Source organism: Mercenaria mercenaria, chromosome 8 (assembly GCF_021730395.1).
Source record: "Mercenaria mercenaria strain notata chromosome 8, MADL_Memer_1, whole genome shotgun sequence".
Lineage (NCBI taxonomy): Eukaryota > Metazoa > Mollusca > Bivalvia > Venerida > Veneridae > Mercenaria > Mercenaria mercenaria.
Window position 1 is genome coordinate 18726040 of NC_069368.1, and position 27779 is coordinate 18753818.

At 36.1% G+C, this 27779-nt stretch overlaps 1 protein-coding gene across 1 annotated transcript; it reads left to right on the forward strand.

The window, feature by feature from the left end:
- The first annotated feature begins 7405 nt into the window (after positions 1–7405).
- LOC128558853 (neurogenic locus notch homolog protein 1-like) lies at positions 7406–27298 on the forward strand. Its single transcript, XM_053549065.1, has 13 exons — positions 7406–7587; positions 8684–8855; positions 11841–11874; positions 12139–12267; positions 13398–13529; positions 14372–14497; positions 15372–15494; positions 16482–16607; positions 17277–17399; positions 18011–18136; positions 22527–22649; positions 26635–26773; positions 27166–27298. Exons 1-13 carry the CDS (start codon positions 7406–7408, stop codon positions 27296–27298), a joined length of 1668 nt encoding a protein of 555 aa, XP_053405040.1.
- Positions 27299–27779: the final 481 nt, after the last annotated feature.

Consider the following 27779-nt stretch of genomic DNA (forward strand, 5'->3'; position numbering starts at 1 on the left):
TGGTATAAATAGACTTGTATAAGGAAAAATCTTAAAAAATTCTTGTTTTAAACCATACATGCCATAAGCCCCAGACTTTAGATGTTGGTATTAAGTAGTGTTCTTGTAGTCAACTATAAGGTTTGTTCAAATAATGACCCTGTGGTCAAAACTGACTGCGCCCCGGGGTCAACAGTTTTTACATTGGCTTATTTAGGGAAAACCTTTAAAAATGTTTTGAAACCATAAGACCCAGAGCTTAGATAGACCATCAAGCAAGCAATTAAACTCAGGTGAGTGATATAGAGTCATCATTGCCCTCTTGTTGTATTGTTGTGAGGTAATGCTGGTTATTTGATGGCTTGAACAAATATATTACTATCGACATCCAAACAAAATTTAATGGCTTGAAGAAATTAATATTTTGCCAACAGCCAAACTGGCTGGAATCAGTTTGTGTATTCTGTATGAGGTAATACAGGTTACTTAATTCATTGTTCTAAAAACCAATACTGACTGGGCCGAGTTTTATTCTTTACGGGCTGATGCTGGTTATATAACCCTTACCATGCTGGACACGATTGATTCTGCCTTTGCGACTAATGTAGATCATGATCAGCCTGCACATCCATGCAGTCCAATCAAGATCTGCACTGTTCGCCATTCAGTCATTCTGTGTTTATTCTAAAAAGTTTCAAAACGAAAAGAGTTTTCTAAAACGACATTGGCAGTTGAAGTCGGTCTACATGTATCAGCTGATATGTTCACATCTTTATTTTCACACGCCTTTTTCGAAGAAAAAAAATGGGGACACAGAAATAGAATAAGAAATGATTATCTTATCAAGTAATTTGTCGTTGAATAAGGTTACTGCTTGGAGTTAAGATGTCATGTACCATGAATGTATTCAAGAGCAAATCACTGTTTGAGATATATTATTTCAATTCTTAGACAATATCGATGATAATTGTCTACATCTTTGAAGAAATTCACCAAATATTTAAGCATGGAAAAGTTAACACTGACATCGAAGACTGAAAAACGAAATTGAATTTCGAGCCAGTTTTGAACTAAGAGTCAACTCGGAGATCGAAATTCAGCACCTTTAACTTCATGCTATCTTTGAACTTAGAGCCAGCTCGAAGATTGAAATCCAAATTTTCAAAATAGTTTATAAGTAAGTGGTTTTGTAACATTGGAGTTAATTTTTCGCTTGAAAATTATCATTTAAGTTCATATTTGACACTATTCATTAAGCAATTTATTACGCTTAGTATGAACGCGTAACTGGTATAATAATTTGTTGCTTTCTTTCTCAGGTTTAACATTATACTTTACGAGGACGGTAAATGGCAGGACTATTTCAGAAGTAAGTACATGTAAAATTAACATTTCCGTATACCGAACATACTAATGCTATAAATTAAGCGGTTGAAAACGCATTTTCGCGTTACAGACTGCTGAATAATTACTCAAATATTTGGTCGAAACTGTTACAAATGTGAAAATTCCCAATCAACATTTCGCGTTCTACTTTTCTGCATTTTCGAACGCGTTTAGTTTAACGCTATGGAACTTAAAGGACTCCGTACCAGTTTGCTAAATTTGTTGTTCCTGCTACAAATCATGAAATCCTGTAAAGAAACACAGCAAGTATGAAAATATTATCAATGATAATTATAATTATAATAGAATAAAGAATAAATCTTTGACTTTGATATAACATTAATTCCTGTGTGTCACTAAATATATGGTTCTCCTACTCAAAATTATTATAATCAAGGAGAACACACACATTACTTCAGTCAGTATCAATATATGGCACATCAGCTCATGTGGACACTAATATCGGCCTTATGCTAATCGTATACATTAAAATTCAGTACAATAATATTACAAGATTTAGAAACATAATTATGCAATATTCTGTAAAAAAAAAAAAAAAAAAAAAAAAAAAAAAAAAAAAAAAAAAAAAAAACTAATTAATAAACCTCAAAACAAAAACTCATTTATCTTAATGAAATGACAAGATATGCTATAACTTTGATAGAATTTATGAATTATTTTTGTTATTTGCAGTTGTATCTTCACTACCCTCACTGTATAACTATTTTTTACATTATTGTTATTTGAAGCTTATCAGGTGGACCCTAAATGCACAGGTGCCCGCCCAGTCTTGGTGCCCATATGGGTGCCGCCCCCACCCCCAAAAAAGTTAAAAACCACTGTTTTAATCCTAAAACGAAAAAAAAATTGAAAAGAAAATCCTATATATAGACTACTCTTACATGGAAAATGTGCTTGTGTTGCCGTAACGCTATGGAGGTTTACTAGGACACGCTGTGGAACAACCAAAATGTCCAGTTCAGTAACAGAAGAGGCTACCTTGCTGCAATTTACACATCATGCATTTATAAAACAGTAACCAATCTTGTTCTGCCTAGTAAACAGCCTTAAATAACCTACATTTAAATTCAAACAAGCCAAATTGTCTACACACTTGCAAAATAACAGTGACGATCGGCCATTTTGTTTCAAAACGAAAGTAGAAAACCTATTCCGTTGTTGGCGTCTTAGAATTGAAATGTAAGTTATTCAAGAATGTGTACTAGGTAGAATAGAACTGTTTTCTAAATGTCCGATGTGTAAATGGCAGCAGGGTAGCTTGCATTGGTACTGAACTTGACATTTTGGTTGTTCCACAGCGTGTCCTAGTAAACCTTTATAGCGTTACGGCAACACAAGCACCTTTTCCATATAAGAGTATATATACGAAAAAAAAAATTTTTTTTTCGTTGGCTGAAAACAGTGCTTTTATTTATTTATTTTTTTTTTTTGGAGGGGGCGGCACCCATATGAGCACCAAGACTGGACGGGCACCTGTGCCTAAATGCGTCACAATGGCCCACTTCATTTCACTCAACCCCGGATATGCCGGTCACGTGAAAAACAAGGAAAAAATATCGTCAGTTTTTCAATAAACGAGCGCTTCGGCGTACACCGGCCACGTGAGCTGCACATAAAAAAAGATGAATTTCCAATTTGTAATAATATTCTATTGTTGTCTGTTCAAAAAAAGAAAGCAAATATTCCTTGCGGTTTATTTCTACATTACAGGTATTAATCCCAAACTTCCAAATGTTTACCCGTTTTTATATCGCAAAAACATATGATTTGCCGCTTTGCCTATCTCGCAAGACAGGCACACATCGGCGTACGACGGATAGACCCGGACGGTGCCGGGAAGCCAAACGAATGCCTAGTCAGTTGCCAGCGAAAAAAAAGGCGTCTGCCGCGAATGTGAAACGAATTGGCCCAGTAATATATAATTTTTTTTATTTTCAGCTGTATCATGGCGACCCTCAATGTGTCACAGCAATCAATACTATAGAGTAACAGTAACTGAAGCGAGGGGAGACGGTGTAGAAATTCAAGTAGCTCATGGAATTATGCATGGGTATGTATTATTTTTATTTACATAGAAATCTGTAGATATATCTAATACATTGAGTCAGGATTTTCTTAAATAGATCTACATGATTGATTAATTAGTAATGTGATATATTTGACACAGTGATAGATTCTAGATCTATGTCACTGAACAAACTCATTGTTTGAAGTTCAGTGGCGAAGGAATTATATCATAAGGACGCCGCGCAAGTGGTGTTACAATATTCAAGAGTATGTCAATGTTCGTGATATAGATCTATTTGTATACAGTACTATTTATTATATTATTATTATTAAGCAGTATTATCTACGTCTTTGAGAAGATATTCACAAATGGTAAGTGTCTTATGTGGTTCTCTTTACAAGCGCGCCGCTATAACGCTTGACGCTATGACGTCATATCTGTGACGTGCAAACTGTGTTTGTGTTGCATAATAGCACATAGTTTCAGTCTTTTCTGTTTAATAGAGAAATAAATAGGATCTTGTTAGACTGATAATCAATGACGAACTTCAGAAATGAAAGGGTCGTAACAACTTTTGTTTTTCAAAAATATCTCGTACAGCTTTGAATGTATCACCAAAAAGTCATATTCATTCACTAGATAATATCATTATTTCCAGGTCTTTCAGATTAAAGTGAATCACTAATAAAATTTAAAAACCTTAGCTAGTTTAAAAGTATGGACATTGATGCAGATATTTTTTATTGAAAATCTGACAGACATTTTTAGGAAAAAGTCATTTAATCATGATAATCTTGACACTTCGATTTCAAAACAAAATGGCTCGTTACTTTCCTCGAGTTAGTTTTGACATTGGGTTCTGAAAAGTTGTTAGCAGACAATAAGCTAGCAAGGCTTGGTTATTTATAAATATATTCGAGGAAAAAAACTGATCAAGATAAGGAAAAAAATGCGCTTCAGGTAGTAATCATTGTAATTTATTGTACTGACCTGATTTCGAAACCAAATTACTGCATGACACAAGGGCCCCGGTGTGAGCCGTAAATTTAACCATCTCTTCTAACCATATCAGGTTCGATCCCTGCCCAATATTTTACATGAGTAAACAATTCAACTGTTTACCTGAGGTTGGTTACTCTACACAGTTGGCGGCCGTGCCTGAAATAATGTACATAGGGACACCGCCATTAAAACCTGAAAATCGTCACATGCTGTGAACAACTAACATACAAGCAGGGTGTGATTGCATGGATAACAATCATCCATATTATAACATATGTTGTTTTTTTTAAATCTCAGTGTACTTGCAACGTCAATACTGTTTTCCATATATTACGTGAAGGTTGGATGCTTACAATGATGAAGACAAAAATTGTAACAGAAACGCTTACTTCCTAATGAAGGAGCACATGAGCCTGAAGACCAAGAATCCAGGATTTTGGGGACAGAACTGGTATATCACAGACTGTACAGTCTCTAGCATTTGTAAATATGTAAAAAAGTAAGTGTTAGTGTTGTATTCTTTTTCTAGTTCTGTTCTTGTATGTACGTTGTTATGAAATTAGGGATTGGCACGGATTACACATGTTTACATCTCCGTAACGTCACTGAAAAATGACATGGCGTCTCATAATAATGTTGCAAGAGCTAACACAATGCCCTCTGTTTATTTAACGCTTAGCCTTACATTTTGAGAAAAATATTTTCAAATAACACAAAGTCATAGAAAGAAAGGGTTGTTTCACATGACAATTGAACAGCATGTATAACATGTATATAACTCTACAAAACAATTGTCAGTATACTAATATATACATTGAATTCCCGAAAAGGACTGCATAAAGGGGCTACACTTTCGGACAGTTCAGTGATTTAAAAACACACCATTTTCAAAGAACTGTTACATATCTTCTTTTCGATGCATTTGCAATAATGTTCCAGGACTGAAATTTCACATAACTAGGTGGAACATAGTTTTCAGCAATTGTTTATTTTCATTTCTTTACAAATGGTATTCATTTTTAAAGGGGGACAACGTTTTCAAAATATTCAGTATACATCGTACAGGGCAGTAGGAAATTGTAGGACAGATTGTTGGTAAAGATAATGCTCGTTTATCAAATAGTTCTATTCTTAACAAAATTTCCATAAACTCTTCTTTTTATTTTAAATACTTTCATGAACTGTTCCGTTGATTTGGTATAGCTTTCAGTAACCCCCTACGATGATTTGAAAATGGTTAATATACCCTCCGTTGATTTCACGTGGCAATTGTTAAACCACCCTTTTTATTTTACAGGGTTAAACCCCTATTATGATTTTACAGGGTAACATAATTTGTAGGACTGTCATTATTTAAAACTGTCTTTTGATTTCACAGGACTATCATAATCAATCCTTTGATTTTACAAGGTTATCATTAACTCCTCCCTTTATTTTACAGTTTTATTATAAACACCTCTTTTGATGTTACAGTGCTAACATAATTCTCGTACTTTTATACATCCGGTGATTTTATAGGGCTATTGATTTTACAAAACTACTATACACCTGGTGATTTGACAAGGCTGTTACAAACCACATCGTGTATTCTACAGGGCTATAATTATCATAAGTCCCTCATTTGATTTCATATGGTTCTGATACACCCTTGCTTTAAATTTACAGGGCTAACATAATCACCTATGTTGATATTCCATGGCTATCATCAATCTGGACTTTGATTTGATATGGTGTTGTTCTTTAATTTTTACAGGGCTCTCGTGAATACGGTCATTTTGTATAGCTATAACAAGCGCCTCTTATAATTTTATATTTTTTTCAGGGCTATCTTTAAACCCTCCATCGAGTTTACAGGGCTTTCTTATATCCTTTCTTTGGTTTTACAGGACTGTCATAAATCACGACGTTGGTTTTACATGTGTATTTAATCTCCTGTCATAAAGCCTATTTTTGGCCATTGTTCCTGTTCAATAGTATTATATTTCTTTGCATGTTTCTACGTTATGTATTACCCAATTCCAATGTTACCGACTTATGTATCGCAAAACATGGTCCGCATTGCCTATCTCGCAAGACGGGTGACCATCGTTTACCCGGATTCATCACGTGCTGAAGCCAAACGAACCCTAGTCGGTTGCCCGCGGCGAACTAGCGTACGCCGCAAAATTGAGTAGTGAGTCCCATACGTATATGGAGTGAGTTCCCTATGTATTCTATATAAAGCCGACATCTGGAGGGAATTTTTGAAGTCAGTCAGGCGTGGAGTACGGTGCATTGTAAACCCACGTGCAGACGACGCATTTAAGGTTAACCTACTGATGTGACAAGTACACTACTTGTATCGGCTGAATGTATATGTATTTTTTTAATTTCATATCAGTGGTTTGTTAATTAACAAATGATTTGAAAAAGTTTCAACCTGTGTAATTACCCGAATTAATATTCAGTACATAAGAAAACAGAAGACCAAAGTGTACATTTAGGTTTAACATGTTATAAAGCAGTAAAAAATTCTCCCCGAATAAAACGGTAATGAAATCTGACTTAAGGTATAACGAGACGGTTATACTATAAAAATAGTGAATAACGATTTATGCGACAGTCAATTGAACACGAATTGGTTTTTACTATATACCTGTTAAAAACGTTAAGTACAACTTTTCTCTATTATGCTTGGAACGACTTTAGCTGTGAAGGAGCTTCTGTAACCATCGCCTGAGTAGGGAGGAAGAGAGGATGAGTAGGTGGAGGTAGATGTTGGAGGAGGTGGTGGAGTAGAAGGAAGTGGTGGTGGTTGTGGAGGAGGATGTGGAGGAAGAGGAGGAGGAGGTAGTGGTGGATGAGGAAAAGGGGGATGAGGATGTGATGGAGTAGGAAGAGGTGATGGTGGTGGGGGAAGAAGAGGAGGTGGAGATGGTGGAGGTGGTGGGGAGGAGGAGGAAGAAAATGTGGAGGAAGAAGAGGAGGAGGTAGTTGTTGTGGTGGTGGAGGAGGAAAAGGAGGAGGAGGATGTCGTGGAGGAGGAGGAGAGGTGGCGGAGGAGGAGGTAGTGGTGGTGGTGGAGGAGGAAAAGGAGGAGGAGGATGTCGTGGAGGAGGAGAGATGGCGGAGGAGGAGGTAGTTGTGGTGTTGGAGGAGGAAAAGGAGGAGGAGGATGTCGTGGGGGAGGAGGAGAGGTGGCGGAGGAGGAGGTAGTGGTAGTGGTGGAGGAGGAAAAGGAGGAGGAGGATGTCGTGGAGGAGGAGGAGAGGTGGCGGAGGAGGAGGAGGAGGAGGAGGAGGAGGAAGATGTGGAGGAAGAAAAAGAGGAGGTAGTTGTGGTGGTGGTGGAAGAGGAAAAGGAAGAGGAGGATGTCGGTGGCGGGAGGAGGAGGTAGTGGTGGAGGAGGAGGCGATTGTAACTTTGTTTTGGGTTTAACGCCGTTTATCAACAGTATTTCAGTTATGTAACGGCGGGCAGTTAACCTAACCAGTGTACCTAGATTCTGTACCTATACAGACCTGTACTCCGCAAGTAGCTGCCAACTTCTCCACATGAATCAGCGGTGGAGGACGAATGATTTGAGACATAATGTCTTATCAAAACGTCACGGAGAACATACGCCTCGCCACAGTTTGGTTTTCAGTTTGCTGATGTACTCAATATCAATTCGGGAAATGACACAGGTTGAAACTTTTTCAAATCATTTATTCTACTGATATAAAATTATATCAATACATTCAAAGTAAAACGTTAACATTCAAAAATTTAAAGATTTAAACAGCCCATACAAGTGCTAGTATTGTACTGTCATATATCAGTAGGTTAACCTTAAATGCGTCGTCTGCACCCGGATTTATAATGCACCGTTAACTCCACGCCTGACTGATTAAAAAAATAAGTTTTAAATGGTTATATTTCAATCGCATGTTTTTATCCCCGCAGAAGATGGAGAGATATAAATTTGGCTTTCTCAGTCTTGTTGTTCATCTGTGCATACGTCCGTACGAAATTGAAATTGCTTATAATCCAGAGAGCAAACCGTTGCAATGCTTTTAAAATAATGCAGAAAATTTACATTCCTCTTGCATTTTACCAATATCAAATTTTTATTTTCAGCCACTTTGTTATTTTTAGTGTCATATATACACTAATTGCCGAACTTGAAGGAAATAAACCTGATAAAAAATTTCACCCAAACTGTGGGCGAGTAGCTCTAAACCAAATGAATAAAATGGGTGTAAACATGTTACAGGTCTATTGACAAGCGTCATTTTTCCTTTTATATACTCCTGTTAACAATTATAGTTTGAATGACGGCAATGACAACTGTATGCGAGTACGAGGAGATTTTGATGAAGAGAAATGGGACGACTGGGCACATACACCTCTACCTGGAGAAATATTTTCTACTAACGATCAATGCAAGGATAAATGGGGCAATGACTCTGTACAGTGTGACCCGACAGGGCAAGGAAATGTTAGTAGCCTTTGTGTTTGTAGAGCCATAATGATTACATGTATTTTGCAATTCAAACACACTTCCTTATAAAGGTTATGTATAACCGCCTAGCCTTCCTGGAAAAATAAAAACAAACATGACACGCGCATGGTAAAAGAAAGAAACATGCCATTGTCTGGCTTCACGAGTTTGGTTATGCACGTGGTAGAAAATAAAAAAAAACATTATATGATAATGCACATAGTACTAGCGAAATAAATAGCCAAATACTGTATGACTACGTGTAGTACAAGCAAAAATAACAAATGGTTTTGTGCGTACTATAGGCAAAAAACCCCAACATTTTATGGCTCTGTGAGTTGTACATGCAATAAAACAGCATTATATGGTTCTGCACTTGGTGCAAGAAGAAATGGTACAAGCAAAACAAATATCATATTATATTGCTACGTGCTTGTCTTAAATCTTAAAGACTTTGATATTGTGCAGCATGTAAAATAGATTTTGTTTGTTTGTGTCACGGTACAGACTTGGTCAAGTAAGGGGAGAATATGTGTCAGACAGCGGGTTAGCTCGGTCGGTAGAGCACTCGCCCTGTAAGCCAGGGGTCCCGGGTTCGAGCCCCAGACTGACTGCACATTTTTCTTCCCTAACGTGACCAATCCGTACCGTTTATGGGTTTAACTTTGTTTGCCAACAGTAATTCATTTATATAACGGCGGGCAGTTAACCTAACCAGTGTTCCTGGGTTCTGTACCAGTACAAACATGTTCTCCGTAAGTAACTGCCAACTTCTGTATTATGAAGTTATAAATTTAGCAAAAGCTTGCTTTGTCCAGGGAAGTTGAAAGGCAGGAATCAAGCGGGTGGCGCAAGTTAATTTTCACTTATTCAAAATTGAATATAAAAATGTCCTATTTTTTTCGGGTAATGAATTCTACTGAAAGAAGTCAAGGCACTCGCTAGATATGCTATTGGAACAATTTTTACATAATATTTATCGGTATGCCCTAAAAGTAAATTAAACAGTTATATGGAGGGGACAGTTATTGCATTATCTTAAAGGGTAAGGAAAGCCTGAAAATAAATTAATTTTATCTAAAAGCCATCTTCAAGCCTTTTATAACGCTGAAAGAATTTTTAAAATCGGACCACTATTGAAAAAAGATATGGCAGTTTGAAATTTAAGAAAATGGCTGATCATAGAGGCAGCCATTTTAGTGTGTTTATGACGTCATTTACACACTGCTGAATTCTTTATTTAGCAAATAACCCTTTAAATAGATTAATTTTCATATGTTTTTGAGTGTAAGGTGTAAAACAGGATAATTTCTTTCATTATAGTTGGAAAAAGTAGAGAAATTATTTTACTGAAATAAGTAAATACGGTTCAAATGTGTATCTAAAAATTTAATAAATCCGCCATTTTGTTTTTGTTGCCATGGAAACAAAATGGCCGCCTATTTGACCAAATATTCAAATGCTCATAACTTTCTCATTTTTAGTCTGATTTTGAAAATTCTTTCACTTCTTTAAATGTTTTAAGAAATCACAGCTGACGAAATTAACATAAGAACAACGTTGCCTTTCCCTTTAAGCAGAACAGTTAATCTCAGTAACAAAAAAGAAATGCTGTGCATACAAATTAACAGGAAATATATTGTCTAATTGAAAGTTTCGACTTTTTTGTTTTGTTTTTTTTTTTAGCTTTTCCCAGAATTCATGTGTTCAAGGTATATATGGTGCACACGCAACGGGAGTTGTGTTTGTAATGTAAAGGTGTCGTCTGGAACGCCATGTGGAAAGGCAAAGGTAACTATATATACTTACTGAATGATATAAACTGTTTGCTTGAGGTCAGTTGGTGTTTTATATCGGATTTTTTTTCAGATTATGGTATTAAACTGCTTTTCGTACCTTCTCACAGAAGAGTATCACTCTACCAACCATGTACCTGTGCTGTGTGACTGGTTTAAGCTTGTCAATGGTAGGGCAAAATGGACAGGGCTACAGCAATTTTACTTACTGCCAAGACAAAATTATATTTTACAGACGGCAGTATTAATTCGATTTAAATGATATTTTGAGCACGTTTTTTTCGGGACGGGACTTGGAAATTTTGAGATAAGCTAGTTCGAGATGTCGAGTTTCAGCTTTTGTATAATAGCGTGAAAGCTTACTCTACTCTAAGAGTTTTCATCTGAAAAAAAAATACCCTCCACATGTAAGTAGAGATAAACGTTCAAAAACGTTCTTATTCAAGATTTGACTTTAACTCAGCAAGAAAGTATTGATACCTTTCATATAGCACAGATATGCAAGGTGAATTATATGAGGAGACATGTAAGAAATGTAACAGCTGAAATTCGGTATCTCTCGAATTCCAAGAGATCAAGCGTTTTGCTTCAAGATAACCGAAATGACTTGAAAATGATATGAGCCGTGTCATGAGAAAACCAATATAGTGGCTTTGCGACCAGCATGGATCCAGACCAGCCTGCGCATACGCGCAGTCTGGTCAGGATCCATGCAGTTCGCTTTCAAAGCCTGTTGCAATTAGAGAAACCATAAACGAACAGCATAGATCCTGAACAGACTGCGCGGATGCGCAGGCTGGTCTGGATCCATGCTGGTCGCAAATGCACTATGTTGATTTTCCCATGGCGCGGATGATATTTTGTGTATGTGTTTTTGTGACGGGACTTGAAAATGTCTTCGAGATAACCGGGACTTTGAGATAAATGAGTATCAGATATCTGGTTTCAATTGTATTTTTATGACAAGCTTCCAATAAAAGGATAGTAATCACTGTTACAGTAATGGTATCAACAAAGAGAGGCACCTAAAATTTAAATTTGGTTTAATTGAGTATTTGTCTGCTTAGTTAGGACAAATAGAGATTCTAATGACTATTGTAAATAACTGTCTTTAGAAATAAGAAAGGAATATGGCAAGCTTGATCTGTACCTAAGATTAGTCTTATATTTTTTCATATCATTGCAGATTTGTCTTAAACAGAAGTGTGTACCAACACCGGGTAAGCGACAACAGATATGTTTATTCTATCACTTTATTTAAATGTAAGCGAATACGTTTTAATTCAACTGTAGCAAACTATCTATTTCATTCTTGTTGGTCAGGCCATAACTGTTATTATAGAATATCTACTTTAAAGAATAATGCGACTTACAAACACGAATTCCAAAAATGAATGTCAGTTATATGTGGGATGCACAAAGTATTTCAGTTTAACATCATGATATACAAATATTTTACGAGCACAAATTCTTTATGTTTACAGATGTTCCGCTTGGCGGCACGTGCGACTGTCATTCTCAGTGTGCCGGGAACAATACAGTATGTGACCCATGCACGTGTACATGCGTTTGTGCGGAAGGATTCTTTAATGATTCCGGAAACTGTACCGAAAGTAAGCCATTTTACGTCTGCTTGCAAAATCTTAAATGTATAAAGCTTTAATATCTTTCTTATCCAGTTTGCATTATAGAGACCTGAAACTTCAGTATTTCACTTGTAAATAGTGTGTGTTTTTTTCACTTGTAAATAGTGTGTTTTTGAAATAAATGACCTTTTTTGCGGGAAAATAGTAAAATATGCTTTGGTATTTAAGAATTTATATTGTACATTATTGCATATTTATATACAATATGGATCTTTTTAATAATTGTAGAGGTACCTAATGGACACCCTTGTGACGACGACATTGAGTGCCGAGATCCAAATGCTCTGTGCATCAATGACACGTGCCAATGCCGCCCGTGCTACTTCGATAACAATGGAAAATGTATAGAACGTAAGAAGTTTTAATATCAGGTTATTGTATTAGGGAGGGGCGTTGGAAGGGGTTAAGGATTCACCCCCGCAACAAAATATATATATGAGCCGTGCCATGAGAAAACCAACATAGTGGGTTTGCGAACAGTATGGATCCAGACCAGCCTGCGCATCCGCGCAGTCTGGTCAGGATCCATGCTGTTCGCTTTCAGATCCTATTGCAATTAGAGAAATTGTTAGCGAACAGCATGGATCCTGACCAGACTGCGCGGATGCGCAGGCTGGTCTGGATCCATGCTGGTCGCAAACCCACTATGTTGGTTTTCTCATGGCACGGCTCATATGTTAAAACTATTGAGTGTATCAGTTTAATTATAACCAGTTTGTAGGGAACTACATTTCATCACGGAAGAATATTAATTATAAAATATTAGAAATTTCCATAACATGCATCCGTGTAGATATGCATGTATACTACAAAACATAAACATATTAAAATCTAAAAATCTACAGAAATAAAAATACATTTTATCAATATTAAAGCATCGTGTGTCTTAAGTTTGCTTATGATGTTGAAACTTTTTTGATTTGTAAGTAATAAAATTAAACGAAACTTTGTTTATTTTAGTGCAAGGTTGAAATATCTTTCACACGTGAAATTTAAGATGCTACATACGCTGTCTCCTTCAATTCAGTTCTGGAAGAGAGCTGGAAGAGAGGAAAACGATACTCGTAAATATTTCTTCTTTTCCTTTTTTATGACAGAAAGTTGCCTCGGTGGCCCCTGTAACAGTACTGATCAATGTAAGGATGACAATGTAGAATGTGACACTGACCGAAATATATGTGTATGTGAGACGGGATATTACGTAAACGACGCTGGGCAATGCGTAGAAGGTAACTATGAACAAGTTACATCTGTTGCATATCTTAGGATGGGTTAAATGTGTATACGAAATACCGTCTAAAATAGCTCTGGCTATGACTAAAAACAGGATATATTACAGACCGGATTCAAGCGGTTTGATTTTTTTATCTTTAAATTAATGTATATATTTTATAACCATGGTAATCATAACCCTAACCTTTAGTTAGTATATTATACATGCTATACACTAAATGCGTGCGGACATGCAACCATTTGCGTATTTTTGCGACATGCGCAGAACGACTGCACCAGATCTGTTATGAGAAACGTAGCCTTTTGTAAAAGCAAGTTAGCCACCCGTTTATGGTGCTAATGCTCTGAGACTGAATGCATACTGGTAAACCATCAAGCAATTACGCAAAAAAGAAGCAACTTTCATCTAGAAAGAGTCCCATTGGGTTAATATACTTGGATATTGCAATTGCTGGGCCTCAGCCTGTCAACCCATTTTCTATTTGTTCGCAAAGCAAGCAAGATAAAAAAACAGGGATTCGAAAACTTAAGCCTCTTTCATTGTTTTTTCAACAAAAATACTAACGTATTGCCAAGGTGGACCGGAATAATGATCTGGGCTTTTAATCTGAAATAAAGTAAAGAGAAATATAAAGACAAACTTATTCAAAAAATTTAGAAGAACCATGGACATTGGATTCTATGGATTTAAAGACACAGTTAATTGTGTTTTTCTCTCCGAAATAGACCATTTACCACTTCCAAGGAATCCATGAATATTATACTTCATAAAAAGTAATGTCATTACAAGGTGTTTTGATTGAAGACCAAACCTGTAAATAATTAATATCTGTTTTAGTGAATGGAACGCTCTGTGACCCGTGTATTCAAGACCCTGACTCGTGCACTCAGGCAGATACAGAATGTTCTGATAACGGTGTATGTGAATGTGCTAATGACACGGTCGCCGTGGATGGAGAATGTTGTAAGTATCGCCATTCATTTGAGTCTGCCGTGCGTGCCTTTACTATATATGGGTATATGTGAGTATGACACGGCTTCCTAAATAGCATCATATATGCTGATCGATTGCGCATGCCTGTTTTTATAAATAAAATCCTGCTTTATTGCTCCTTGGCTATTGTAGCATCGAGCTGCCTCTAGTTTTTTGTTTTGTTTAAATATAGTCCAGGGGTAAGGTTAGAAGGTTAGAAAAATGTTGAATGGGCTATGGAATTATAGCATTTTAATGTTTCATCTGAATTTATTATTCTGAATTGCTATCAAAAGAAAGCTGGAACACACGGTCAATTGAGGAGTTAGTCTGAATGGAAATGTAACCATGTAACCTTTTTATCAGCACAACGAGAAAATGTAAAAGAAATGTGTTAAGATAAGTTTAGTGAAACAGCTACACAAAAATGAGTAGTTAATAGAGATGTTACCATTCAACAGACCCTCTGTTAGATATTACCCTAAAATAGTCTCAAAGGATAAGTTCACATGGAAGCTCTAGGGTAGAGTAGAGACCGACTCTATACTCGTCAACCCATTTGAACGGTATAAGTTAGTACACCAATCATACTTTCCCTCTTGAAGAGCTTAACTCTGCAAACTCCACGGCGTGGTAGGGTTTACTGGTTCCTTGCTTTTCATCACAGCGTTCAATGTGCAGGGAAAAAAAGTTTTACATATTTCCAGGGCCCAACTTTTGATTGGTCGGTTACTTTACTGGTGGGAGTAAGCATAATTTACACAACAGCTTACCCTTCTCTAGAGCTTCCATGTGAACATCCCCCATAGGGATATAATGTACTATTTCTGGAAAGTATCTATTTATAGAATTATTGTTTTTGTAGACGGGACAAGAATAGGTGAACGTTGTACGACTATTGTCAACACTTGCATAGATAACAACGCTGTCTGTAACGGTACAATTTGTGACTGTAAACCAGACTTTGTGTGGAACGGCACAAGATGTGGTAAACTTTTATATACAACAACATACATCTTTCCGTCAGAACTTCAAAATGTCATGAACTAAAATATAAGGTAGAACGACCAAATCAAAGAGAAAAAAGAAAAAGAAAGAAAAACAAAACGACAAAAACACGACAGAAAAACGGCAGGAATAAAAAATACGGCAAAATGAAAACAAACTATACTGTTTGTCTGACAAACTGACCGATTATGTAATAAAAACCTTCTTTTATCATATTAAAATGACCATCTGTGTTCAGTACTAAAATTTGCATCCATACCTCTCTTTGTTTTGTGACTCATATTACAGTAATACATATATACAGTTATTTAATAAAACCGCCAGTTAAAATATTCTAAAGTAGCCATGTTATAATGTCTTGGACCTAAGCAAATTCCACTTTCCAAAGTCGAGTATCAAGGCTGTTATGTAATCATATAATTAATAATAACCATACATGAATTATCATTTCCACTTGAATTGGCGTGTAAGCTGTAAATAAAATAAACATCCACGACTGTATCACAGACATTTGGGGTCAGGACCCCCCACTCCACCGCCCCTGTCAACTGTAAGTCAATATCTTTTAGCATTTTAACAAGAACGAAACATATGTGGTGATCATAGAACGTGTTTTGTCAAAATTTCAGCATATTTTATGAAATACACGTCTTACTATCAATGATCTAAATACTACAAGATTGGAAAGAGAGAAACTGACACTGGGAACACTTCCTTGCGCTGGATACCCGCTTTGGATCGCCCATGCCCTGGGTACCAGATGGTCATTTCGTTTTAAAATGCAGAGATATATTGACTTACAGTTGACAGGGGCGGTAGAGTTGGAATCCAGATCCCAAGAGTTTGCGGACTGTATCATATTCATTTGTATATGATAGTCTATAGTTTGACACTTATCTATTTTGTATAAAAAGTAATTTGATTTGAATTCCTTCGGTTCTCATCAATATAATGTTTGCTTCTGCAGTTGGACCAGACCCCTGTGACCCCTGTGACCCTAATACACCTTCATGTAGTTCCGGTCTTGTATGCAGCACGAACACATACAGATGTGAATGTCCCGAGGATCGGGTCCAAGTTGGAGACAACTGCTGTAAGTTTTATTGTTTTTCTGTTTTAAAGAAAAATGGACAATAGGTTATGCCGGCTTTCAAAAAATTTCATTGGTTAAAAAAATATTTATTTACTCGTACAATATTTAGTGTAAAACATGTTTAAATATTCTATAGTATATATTTGATTTTATGCAAATGAATCGACCTATATAGTATTAATCAGTACGAGCCGAAAGCAGCGCTGACCTGTCAATCAGCTTCTTGAAGTGTTCAATATTCTAAAAATGATATAAGTAAAATTATTGCTAATATTTTGTCGGTCTTGATCTTTTTAATATAATTGATATTCTTACAAATTTCAGTTTATTAGCAAATTCATTTACGCTTATCATTGAATAACGTTTCTTTTAAACTAGGCGACTTCCAAAACGGAGCAAACCTCCCACCCCACCCTAAAACAAGACCACACTATAACCAACAAATCCTAATAAAATTCTGTCGGCGCCTAGTTTTATCTTTTCTTATTGTCTACGAATTCTGTCCTGTACATCATATGTTTAACCCCGAGCAAAATCAGGTTAGAACTTGATTTATCAAGTTACTTTTGTCTTAATCAGATCTTTTCAAAGTGATAAAAAAATCAATATTATATATAAATATATGTAAACGAGGCTTAAATTTTATCAACCAACTCGATCCTGTTACAGATGGGACACGCGTTACCGAGCCGTGTACAACGTCCCCTAACACCTGCATTGACGATTACGCCACATGCAATGGTACAATTTGTGACTGCATACCACCATTTGTATGGAATGGTTCCATTTGCGGTGAGTACATTTGAAATGCATTTTTCAAACTCATTGCATTGTCTATCGTATCAGATTTAGTAGTCGAAACTTGTGTAAATAGTTTTGATTTTGACAGACAAGCCGTTCAATAATTGTTTATTTTTTTGTTATGAGAAATAAATCAGTTTTCATAATCAGGTTATGTCTTCAGCCAAGGCTAATTGTAGTGTTGGATATAAACCGTTGATTTAGCACAAACTATGGATCTGTTTAATTCGAATACATTTTTAACATAATAGAATATAAATAATCTTGTAGTACTATGTTTCCATGGAATGGCTCTATATCTGACCAGTACATGTTAAGGTGCCATTGCCCTTTTCATTGTATTGACCATAAATATTTTTTTTATCAACCTTCAGTCTGCTGACGGCAAATGAGTCTGCCTTTGCGACCAGAGCAAACCAAGATCAGCCTGCACATCCATGCAGGCTGATCTTGGTCTGCGCTGTTCGCTCTTCAGTCATTGATTTTTTGAACACCCCTGTGGATAATAAATGGTATTGCCCAAATTGAATGATAGACCAGTCCATTTTAGAAATTTATCAGGGTAAATGTTAATTGCATTATATGTTATATTTTTGTTATAGTTGGAGAAGATCCTTGCGATCCATGTGATCCGTCGAGCGATACGTGCAGCGGTTCTTTTGTGTGTAGTTCTAGCACTTACAGGTGTGAGTGTCCACTTGATCAAGTACGAATAGGAGATGACTGCTGTAAGTATTGATTTACTGATTACCTCCCTTATAAAACTGCTTAGAAAAATCAACTGCAACAAGTATTTTCATTAGTGCACTACTGTCTTTCCTTAACTTAATAATGATTAAGATATTTATTAATTGAGCAGTACAGCCAACATTAAATTGTTGAAATAACACCTTGTTAAAACTGTAATGCAAGTCTACCGAGTGCCATCGGGTCGTGGTGAATGGGCGGATATCCTATTGGTATTCAAGTTGACTGTGATATTCAGTTTTATTATATACCTAAATAAATTCTGTAAAAGAATCGGCTTGTATTTCACAATTAAATATGAACAGGTAGAAAAAAAATCGTGTATTGTACCTTTTAAATTCCGTATTGTACATTTTGTATTGTATGCTGCCGGACTACTTTCATTAATATGCATGACCTGACACAGTTCTATCAATAGCGCATATAAAAACATCACTTAGTTCCATTTTAATATCGATAAATATTGTAGATTTCGTTCAATAACAAAACAACAAACAAAAAGGTAGATGTATATAACAAAAGGGTCATTATAACACGCCATGTACCCGGATAATCCTAACTCTGTTCAGCGACCCTAACTCAGTGCCAACATGGCTGACATAAAGACGATGTATGTAGTTAATTTCCTTGTCTTTTTTCATGTTTTTATGTTAGTATGCAATGTTATCGTAAAACTTTTGATAGTCATAATATCATGTATTGATAGCATGTTTTGTGCACTAAATATTTCAATCGAAATGTCACATTATGTGGCTGGAATTCATTAAATGTACTCAAAGAAGTCTTCGAAATGAACATATTTTATGTTTCTAACTGTTTTAAAGTACCAGAAATTGCAGTAAGACCTTACTTATTAAATGTATTAGTTCCATAAACATCTCTTTGACAATGTTTAACAGTATCAAAGTTTGAAATTGATTTTTATAGCTTAAAAATTGTATTGATTATGAGGTGAGTTTAAATTTGCGGATAATTCCTAACTGGTATAGGATACAGTGCTGGATAAATACGAACTTAGAATGGATAAACACCTAACCAAACGAAAACTGCTGTTCGTCTGTGCTTTTTTTATGGACTGTTGATGCTCGAAGTTCTTTCACCTACCCACCCCTGCAGGGATATGGGATTCCTATGTCCAACTTATCCGACTCGTGATTTTTTGCCGGCGGACAAGTGCATTTTTCAGTCTGTGTGTCCCGGACAAGCATACTTTTTCAGGTATAAAATGAGAAAACATAAAATATTATTTAGATTGTGAGATTATGTGTTGCTTCAAGTGTATGGAGGTGATAAAGATAATGGGTTCTTTGACTAGGTCTCGCGCATACTGTAACTCGGTGACTATGATAAAATATCAGAGAAGATTTAGATACACGAAGATTTATTTAACGTCGAATAAATATAAACATATAACACTAGCTTAAAGCTATTTTCCGACAAACACATGTAAATAAGCCCAACATAAGTAAAACCGCTGTAATAAAATGCAAATATGTTAAAGCACATTAAAGCAAATAAAGCATCTGGCTCTAAGTAGATAAGAAACAAATCACAAATTATTCACATACATGAGTAGTATAGTAATTGTTTGTGCGAGCATTATTTGGCCCCACTCTGGCTGGTTTTGGATTTTTTAAATTTGAATTGGCCGGTGTTGAATTTTTTAAAAGAGGGGCAAAGGGTCAGGTAGGGCCAAATAATGCTCGCACAAACAATTACTATACTACTGCTGACACTACACAAAAATAAGAAGAGTCACATTTTACAACATGCATTAAAAAACACACACATAAAAGAAGAAATCATATACATGCTAAAGGGAGAATAAGAACTACTTAAAGCAGCTGAAGAAAAATATTTGCATCATCAGCATATAGCATTCTGTAACAAAAACTAAAAAAGGAAAACAAGGGTTACACACACAGAACTAAAAGGACATTTAAAGACATCAGAAAGGTAAACAACTTAAAACAGTATTATGACAAGTTTGTAAGTAGAATTCCAACTGCTGAGACAATAAGTCACTGTCAAAGGAAGTAGTCAGCCAAATTAAAACCAAAAGCACACAGAGATCGCAAGTATGACTAAAACAAGTCGGAACGTTTTAACAGCCTTTCTCAGAATTCATCTGGCTTTGTAACATTGCGTGGGCAGTGTTTCGGGCATGACCTCAAAAGATTCCGAACACTGCTTACGCGATTTCAGACTTTTATAAACGTTAAAAGGCAAATATTTCAACAGCTTATTTTTTATCACAGTTACTGTGATATGCTTTTCTTCTCATTGTCCTACATAAAGAACTCGATCTCCAGTCTATTTGCGCTTTCATGAAGGTTTAATATTACAAATCAGAGCAAGTGAAATTTGACTATGGACAAGTGGATTTTTAAGTGTCCGTGGACAAGTGAAAAATGTAAGGATACCCACACCCCTGTCCCGTCAGTCCATGCATCACCCCCCCCCACCCCATTACACCACACACACACACACACACACACACACGCACGCACGCACGCACGCACGCACGCACGCACACACACACACACTTTTCTTCCCTATTTACCGTCTGAAATATATCATATTTAACAAATAATTATAAATCTAATCCCATTTAAACAATATCAAAAATATTTCATTAGCACCTCTATAAAAAATCTCTTGCACTATACGATATACAAGATTTGAAACAAACACAATTCTTCTGAAACAGTGTGTGTGTGTGCGTGCGTGCGTGCGTGTGAGAGAGAGAGAGAGAGGGGGGGGGTGGGGAGTACGGAACTTCGAACATCGGTGGTATTAAATAATTTCTTATATAATAACATAATAGTTTTGACTTTTATACTAAGTTATTTTTGAGGGTTTATCCAGATTTTTCCAAACATTGCTATTTGCATAATATTGAAATTATGAAAAAAATATTTGACTGTAGTGGGCATACATATAACATCTTGTAAAATTAATGACAAAGTTTGAAAACAATACCGCTTATAAAGTAATGTTTACAATAATCAGACCATGTACATGTCAGCTCATTCATTTCTATAGTATACTAGTCAGTTAGGTGTTTATCCGTCACACAATTTCGTGTAAGTTAGGTTTTTATCCATTCCTCATGTAAACTGAGTTCGGTTTTTATCAAATCAAAGTTAGGTTTTTATCCCTTTTCTCGCTGTCAGTACATTTGAACATGCATTGTGTCAACATGTAGTTGGTTAACGACATTGTGTAAACGGGCCTATAAAGCAGTATATCTTTGCTTTCAAACAACAAAATAGTCGAGGCATCAAAAGCATAAAAGTATTTTTAAAGATTTTTTGTAAATGTTTTCATTGAAAAAGTTGCCTTGTTCGTCGTTTTTCTACCTGAAAACACAAGGGCTGATATATTTAACATGATACATTTTGAAATAAATATACACTTGACCAATGGAGATAGATATAACAACAGAAACATTCCTTTATACATCGTAATTACACAGAAAACAAAGTTGTATCGGCTTTACATCCGCCATATTGGCACTGAGTTAGGGTCGCTGAACAGAGTTAAGATTATCCGGGTACATGGCGTGTATAACAGTAGCTCGATCCGGCTCTCGTGGATTTTGCAAGGTCGGATCACACTAGGTGCTTGCGCGCCTCGTGAGATCCGATCTGGCAAAAATCCATGAGAGCCGAATACAGCATCCCAGATCGAGCTACTGTTATAATAACCCTATTATATTGAAACTCAGAACAGCTGTAGCCATTTTGAATTGCTCACTTAAGTGTATTCAGTTGAATAGGGAAAACAATAGAAAGGAATGAAAAAGCTTATTCAGTATAGAATTTGGAACTTGTGGTTAAATTATGAATTGTTCTTTATTTGAGAATAAAGTAGTTTGGCAACCAACTAGATTTTGCGTCAAAGAAAGTTAATATTTTCTAAATTTCTGTTGTCCTTTCACGTTAACTATCTCAGCAAAAATGCCGTCGCAGCACATATTATCTATCGTTTGTTGGTAGACAAAAAGGGACATTAATATATAAGCTAATAGCTTCATTTGTCACCTCCTATGAAAAAAACATAGTATCTTAATATGAGCCGTGCCATGACAAAACCAACATAGTGGGTATGCGACCAGCATGGATCCAGACCAGCCTGCGCACCCGCGCAGTCTGGTCAGGCTCCATGCTGTTCGCTTTTAAAGCCTATTGGAATTGGAGAAACTATTAGCGAACAGCATGGATCCTGACCAGACTGCGCGGATGCGCAGGCTGGTCTGGATCCATGCTGGTCGCATACCCACTATGTTGGTTTTCCCATGGCACGGCTCATATAGACTATAGTGTCTTAATACATGTATAGACTAAAATATGCTGTTCTTTTCTAAAGATGGGACACTTGTCACGGAGCCTTGTACAAGTGCACTGGACACATGTGTTGACAAGTATGCCGCTTGCAATGGAACTATCTGTGACTGCATACCTGGTTTCGTCTGGAACGGATCCAAATGCCGTAAGAAATTATTGAGTTACCTATATATGATATATACTATTTTCCAATAAGAGATCATAAGATGGCATAGGTAAGATGGAAGAACGGAAGTATCAAGCTAAAATTTAGAAAACTAGTACATCTATGGTTTTATTGAAACAAATCAAGTTGATCACGGTGCCTATACCACGTGACTTTTATGGCTATGTGTGGGTATAAAAAACATAAACAGCCGTCGATTCAAGGAACATTTTTCATGATATCTTTCTTAATCCTGCACCAATTTTATTCAAATAAAGACGAGGGCCCGGTCATAAGAAAGATACAATCACGGCCCATCAGTTTGAGAAGAATAAATTCGTATTTTTGTCGAAAAGTGCAACCGCACATTTTTCAGTCAGATTGCCGACGTGCTATGTGTGGGTGCATTCTGTTAAAATCGTTTATAAAACTCTTAAAAATGCGTTCAGCGACAGGGCAAATGGAACCGAGAATGTAATTTTACCTTGTTTGACAGTTGCAAAATTATTGTTAAGAAATATAGCGTATTCCTCTCGTTTTTTTAAATAAATAAAAACATGCTATGTGTGGGTGCCGCTAAATTTATGCTATGTGTGGGAGTAAACTCATAAAAATGATACCGTTGCTTGAGCTACTTGCACTAAGTGAGTTTTAACTTACTCGTGTTACGTTCATAGAAATGAGTATCCATCTAGCATAACTGATCTTTTTATTTTTTTAGAAAGTCGCTGTGTTATAGAGAATAGCGCGTCAGATTCATTTTTGTTATTGATTACGAGCGCGTGTTATCAAACATAATTATTTAAACGTTAAAACTCGGATATATGTTTGAAGTAAAATTTATGAAAACGTTATTTCCAATCTCCTTCAGTTGTATTAAAGTGTTGTTTTTTTATCTTGATGCATAAACAACGTTTTTCATAAACACGCAATTGAATCAGTGTCCCTAAGGTAGTTTTAAAGGGCAGTATGTGTGACAATATAGTGTAGAGCATATATCGTAGCCTTGGATGCTGCTCCATTGTAAATTCCACTGCTCACCTAGTTCGTGGTTAGTTGCAGCTAAAATGGTATTTATTGTAGCTTTGCGCTATACGTTTGAAACAACACAAATTACTACTATTACAGGGTTGTAGTTCAAACCACTTTTCAAGCATAAAGAAAGGGCTTCAATCCCTCCAACGAAAGTAAAGTACCTGCGATAGTTTATGTAAAAAACTGCTATTAAATTCATACCACAGACATAAAGCATGGAGTCATTTCATCAGAGTCGTTATTCAAACTTAAATCACTGTACGTCAGTATTGCGTCTTAACTGTTCACACGAAAATATAAACACATAGTTAAGAATGATATTTTGACAAAAGTTTATATACAGAAACAGTAAAAAGGTAAGACAATATGGTGAACTCTTCCGTGCCAAACAACAAGGTGAATCATATTGCATGTAGAGTTTACTTGCCTGACTTACCCATTTTACTATTGAAAATATTTCGTATATAAACAATGATTTCAACACCCTTTTTCAACAGTCGGAGTCATATGAGGCGGGCAGTTCACCTAACCATCGTTCCTGGGAAGTACCAGTATACTGGACTCCCATCCTCCGTAAACAACTGCATACTTTCTCACATTAAGATACATAGTCGGTAGCTGGGGCTCGAACCTACGGTCCTCTATCAATGAGAGGTTACAGTGGTTTGAAGTCAGCGACCTTAACCGCTCGACCACGGAGGCAGGTCATTGTAGATAAGTATAATGGAGTGTCCTTTATCACTAACAAAGTAGAAGACAATCAAAATATTGGTAAAATTATGTCTGTTAGATCATTTTAAGAGAAGTTCCTTGGACAGTTCACTTACTTCATAACAAACAATTTTATTCTTAATTTGTTTGATAATTTCTTTGGAGCCTTATTTCCTGCAATGGTCTTGTTAGAATGAATGTAGGCGCTTACAAAACCAACACAAAAAACAAAAGCTATGACCGTATATAATGACGGATATTATCTCACAACAGACCATGGACGAACTCTTCTAAAATCATAAACTGAAATTTTAATAATCAAGAAATGTAATTGATTGAGTGTTTCTTTAAAAATATTTGGCTGTACTTTTAGCGATAGACGCGCTACATATTGGTTTTGTAAGCGCCTACATTCATTCTAACAAGACTGCGCCCTCGTGATATAATTCCTTTGCATCTGAATTGCAAACAATGATTTATTCAGCGACAAATCACTGGATGAGATATATTATTTCTTAAGTAGGTTAGCGACTCTGATGAAATGACTCCATGTGTTACGTGTGTGGTATGAATTTAATAGCAGTTTTTTACATGCACTACCGCAGGTGCTTTACTTTCGTTCGAGGGATTGAAGCCCTTTCTTTATGCTTGAAAAGTGGTTTGAACTACAACCCTGTAGTAGTAGTAATTTGTGTTGTTTCAAACAATAAATACCATTTTAGCTGCAACTAACCACGAACTAGGTGAGCAGCGGAATTAATATTTACAATGGAGCATCCAAGGCTACGATATATGCTCTACACTATATTGTCACACATACTGCCCTTTAAAACTACCTTAGGGACACTGATTCAATTGCGTGTTTATGAAAAACGTTGTTTATGCATCAAGATAAAAAAAAACACTTCAACACAACTGAAGGAGATTGGAAATAACTTTTTCATAAATTTTACTTCAAACATATATCAGAGTTTTAACGTTTATTCTAGCATAAAACTGCTGTTATTGTCACTTTTCGGGGGTGTTTTAACAGGCGAGAAAACGTGTGTTAACAGAGAGATTCTCGCGCTCACGTGCTGTTATAACACCTTTTTATATATGCACGTTCAATGGCAGAGCGTAAACGCATTACCTGATTACAGTTTACTCCCACACATAGCATAAATTTAGCGGCACCCACACATAGCATTTTTTATTTATTTAAAAAACGAGAGGAATACGCTATATTTCTTAACGATCATTTTGCAACTGTCAAACAAGGTAAAAATACATTCTAGGTTCCATTTGCCCTGTCGTTGAACGCATTTTTAAGAGTTTTATAAACGAATTTAACAGAATGCACCCACACATAGCACGTCGGCAATCTGACTGAAAAATGCGCGGTTGCACTTTTCGACAAAAATACGAATTTATTCTTCTCAAACTGATGGGCCTTGATTGTATCTTTCTTATGACCGGGCCCTCGTCTTTATTTGAATAAAATTGGTGCAGGATTAAGAAAGTTATCATGAAAAATGTTACCTGAACCGACGGTTGTTTATGGTTTATGGTTTTTATACCCACACATAGCCATAAAAGTCACGTGGTACAGGCACCGTGTTGATATGATAATTTTAACAAAACAAAACAAGTTTATTTTTTCCCCTTTATTTAACCTGATGATATTGAAAATAGAAATTTAATGTTAGAACTGTAGGATGGACGTTAGTGTTTTCATTGTTTTTGTGTTAATTGTAGTTTCAAATCCCACTGTAAAACATCACCAATCAAACTGGTGTATACTAAGATCGCATATTTTAACGGAAGTACATAATTCATTTATTAATTTATTTGATTTATTTATCATTCTGTCGAACTGGTCATATCTACTACTGCTTTTTTCATTTTCGATATAACCAAGGGTTACGTAATAGTTTTTATGTTTATTTTAGCTTCTAATACTACTTTAAAACATTACCAGTCAAACTGGAGTATACTGAAAGTGCATATCTTAACGGACACAAACACTTTACTGTAAGGTAGATGACCCGTTATGGCATTCGGCATTTTCCGTTCCATTACGTATTCTGTGTTTGTGATTTCGGCATTCTCCGGTTATTATGAAAAAAAAAGAAGCAGACGAGAAAACGTATTCGCACGGAAATTGCCGAATATAGTTACGAGTTTTCTATCTTAATACAGTGAGACTGCTATTTTCATCCAAATCTATGACATATTCAAAAGAATTTATATTCTACAGTTGGACCAGACATATGTGATCCATGTGATCTTGCAATATCTTCATGTGACCCCAGCCTTGTATGCAACCCGGATACCTACAGATGTGAATGTCCAACTGATCAAGTACAGATCATGGACACGTGTTGTAAGCGTTATGCGTATTTACTATTCTTTTTACTGTTGATATGACATAAGTGCATCTAAGACATTATTTAATTGACATTCTATCCCTGTCAAATGATATGATATGATATGATAAATCTATAAGAAGATCCTTTGGGATCATAGAACACAATCAAGCAAATTAATAGCAGACTTGGTTTGATGCAGTCTGTTTATGAAAAGTAATGAAATGTGCATCACCTCTCATGTCCCCTAGCAACGGTTTAAGAGAGATTCGTCTATAGTAAAACTGAGCATACTCTACGATCCAAAAGGACCAGAAAATACCATCTAATGATACCATTTCAATAGTGAACAGGTTGATCAATACCTTGAAGGAAACTCCACAGTATTCCCTTGTGAAAATTGTCAAACCCCATGTTTTCAGTATGACAAGTACAATGTCTGGTATCATGTTGACTGCAAGAACATTGATGACTCTATGTATGACAAATTCAGAAATACCAGCTGGGGTAGGGTTTGGAAATGCATTTTCTGTGAAAGCATTAATATCACCATGAATCCAGTAACAAACCTGGACACCCTTGAAGCACAAAATCTTCTTTTAAATGCTTTAACCAACCGAAATCCAGTGATCGCTCTTTTTTCCGTGACGTACACTTCATCGCACACCCAAACTAGCAAGTGAAATAATAAAGATCTAGTTATCAACTGCAGTTTGTCAACAAGAAACACGAATAAGTAATAGGCCTATAGATTCCTTTACCAAATATGGTACCATGATAAGTTAATATGGGGGTGAATCTGAATCTTGACTAAAACCCAAATATCACACAAGTGAATTTTTTTAAAAAGACCTAAGTTACGCTATATTTAGAAGATACCGTGTCGCTTGGGCACCTGGCGGTGGTTTCTCAGCAGTTACAGATTGCTCAAGACACAAATAGCTCGAAAGAATTTGCACAGTGTTTTGTTAAAGTTAACAGACTCTTCTTAAATGTTTGTATGGTTAGAGATCTTAATCTAAATGATCAATATTAG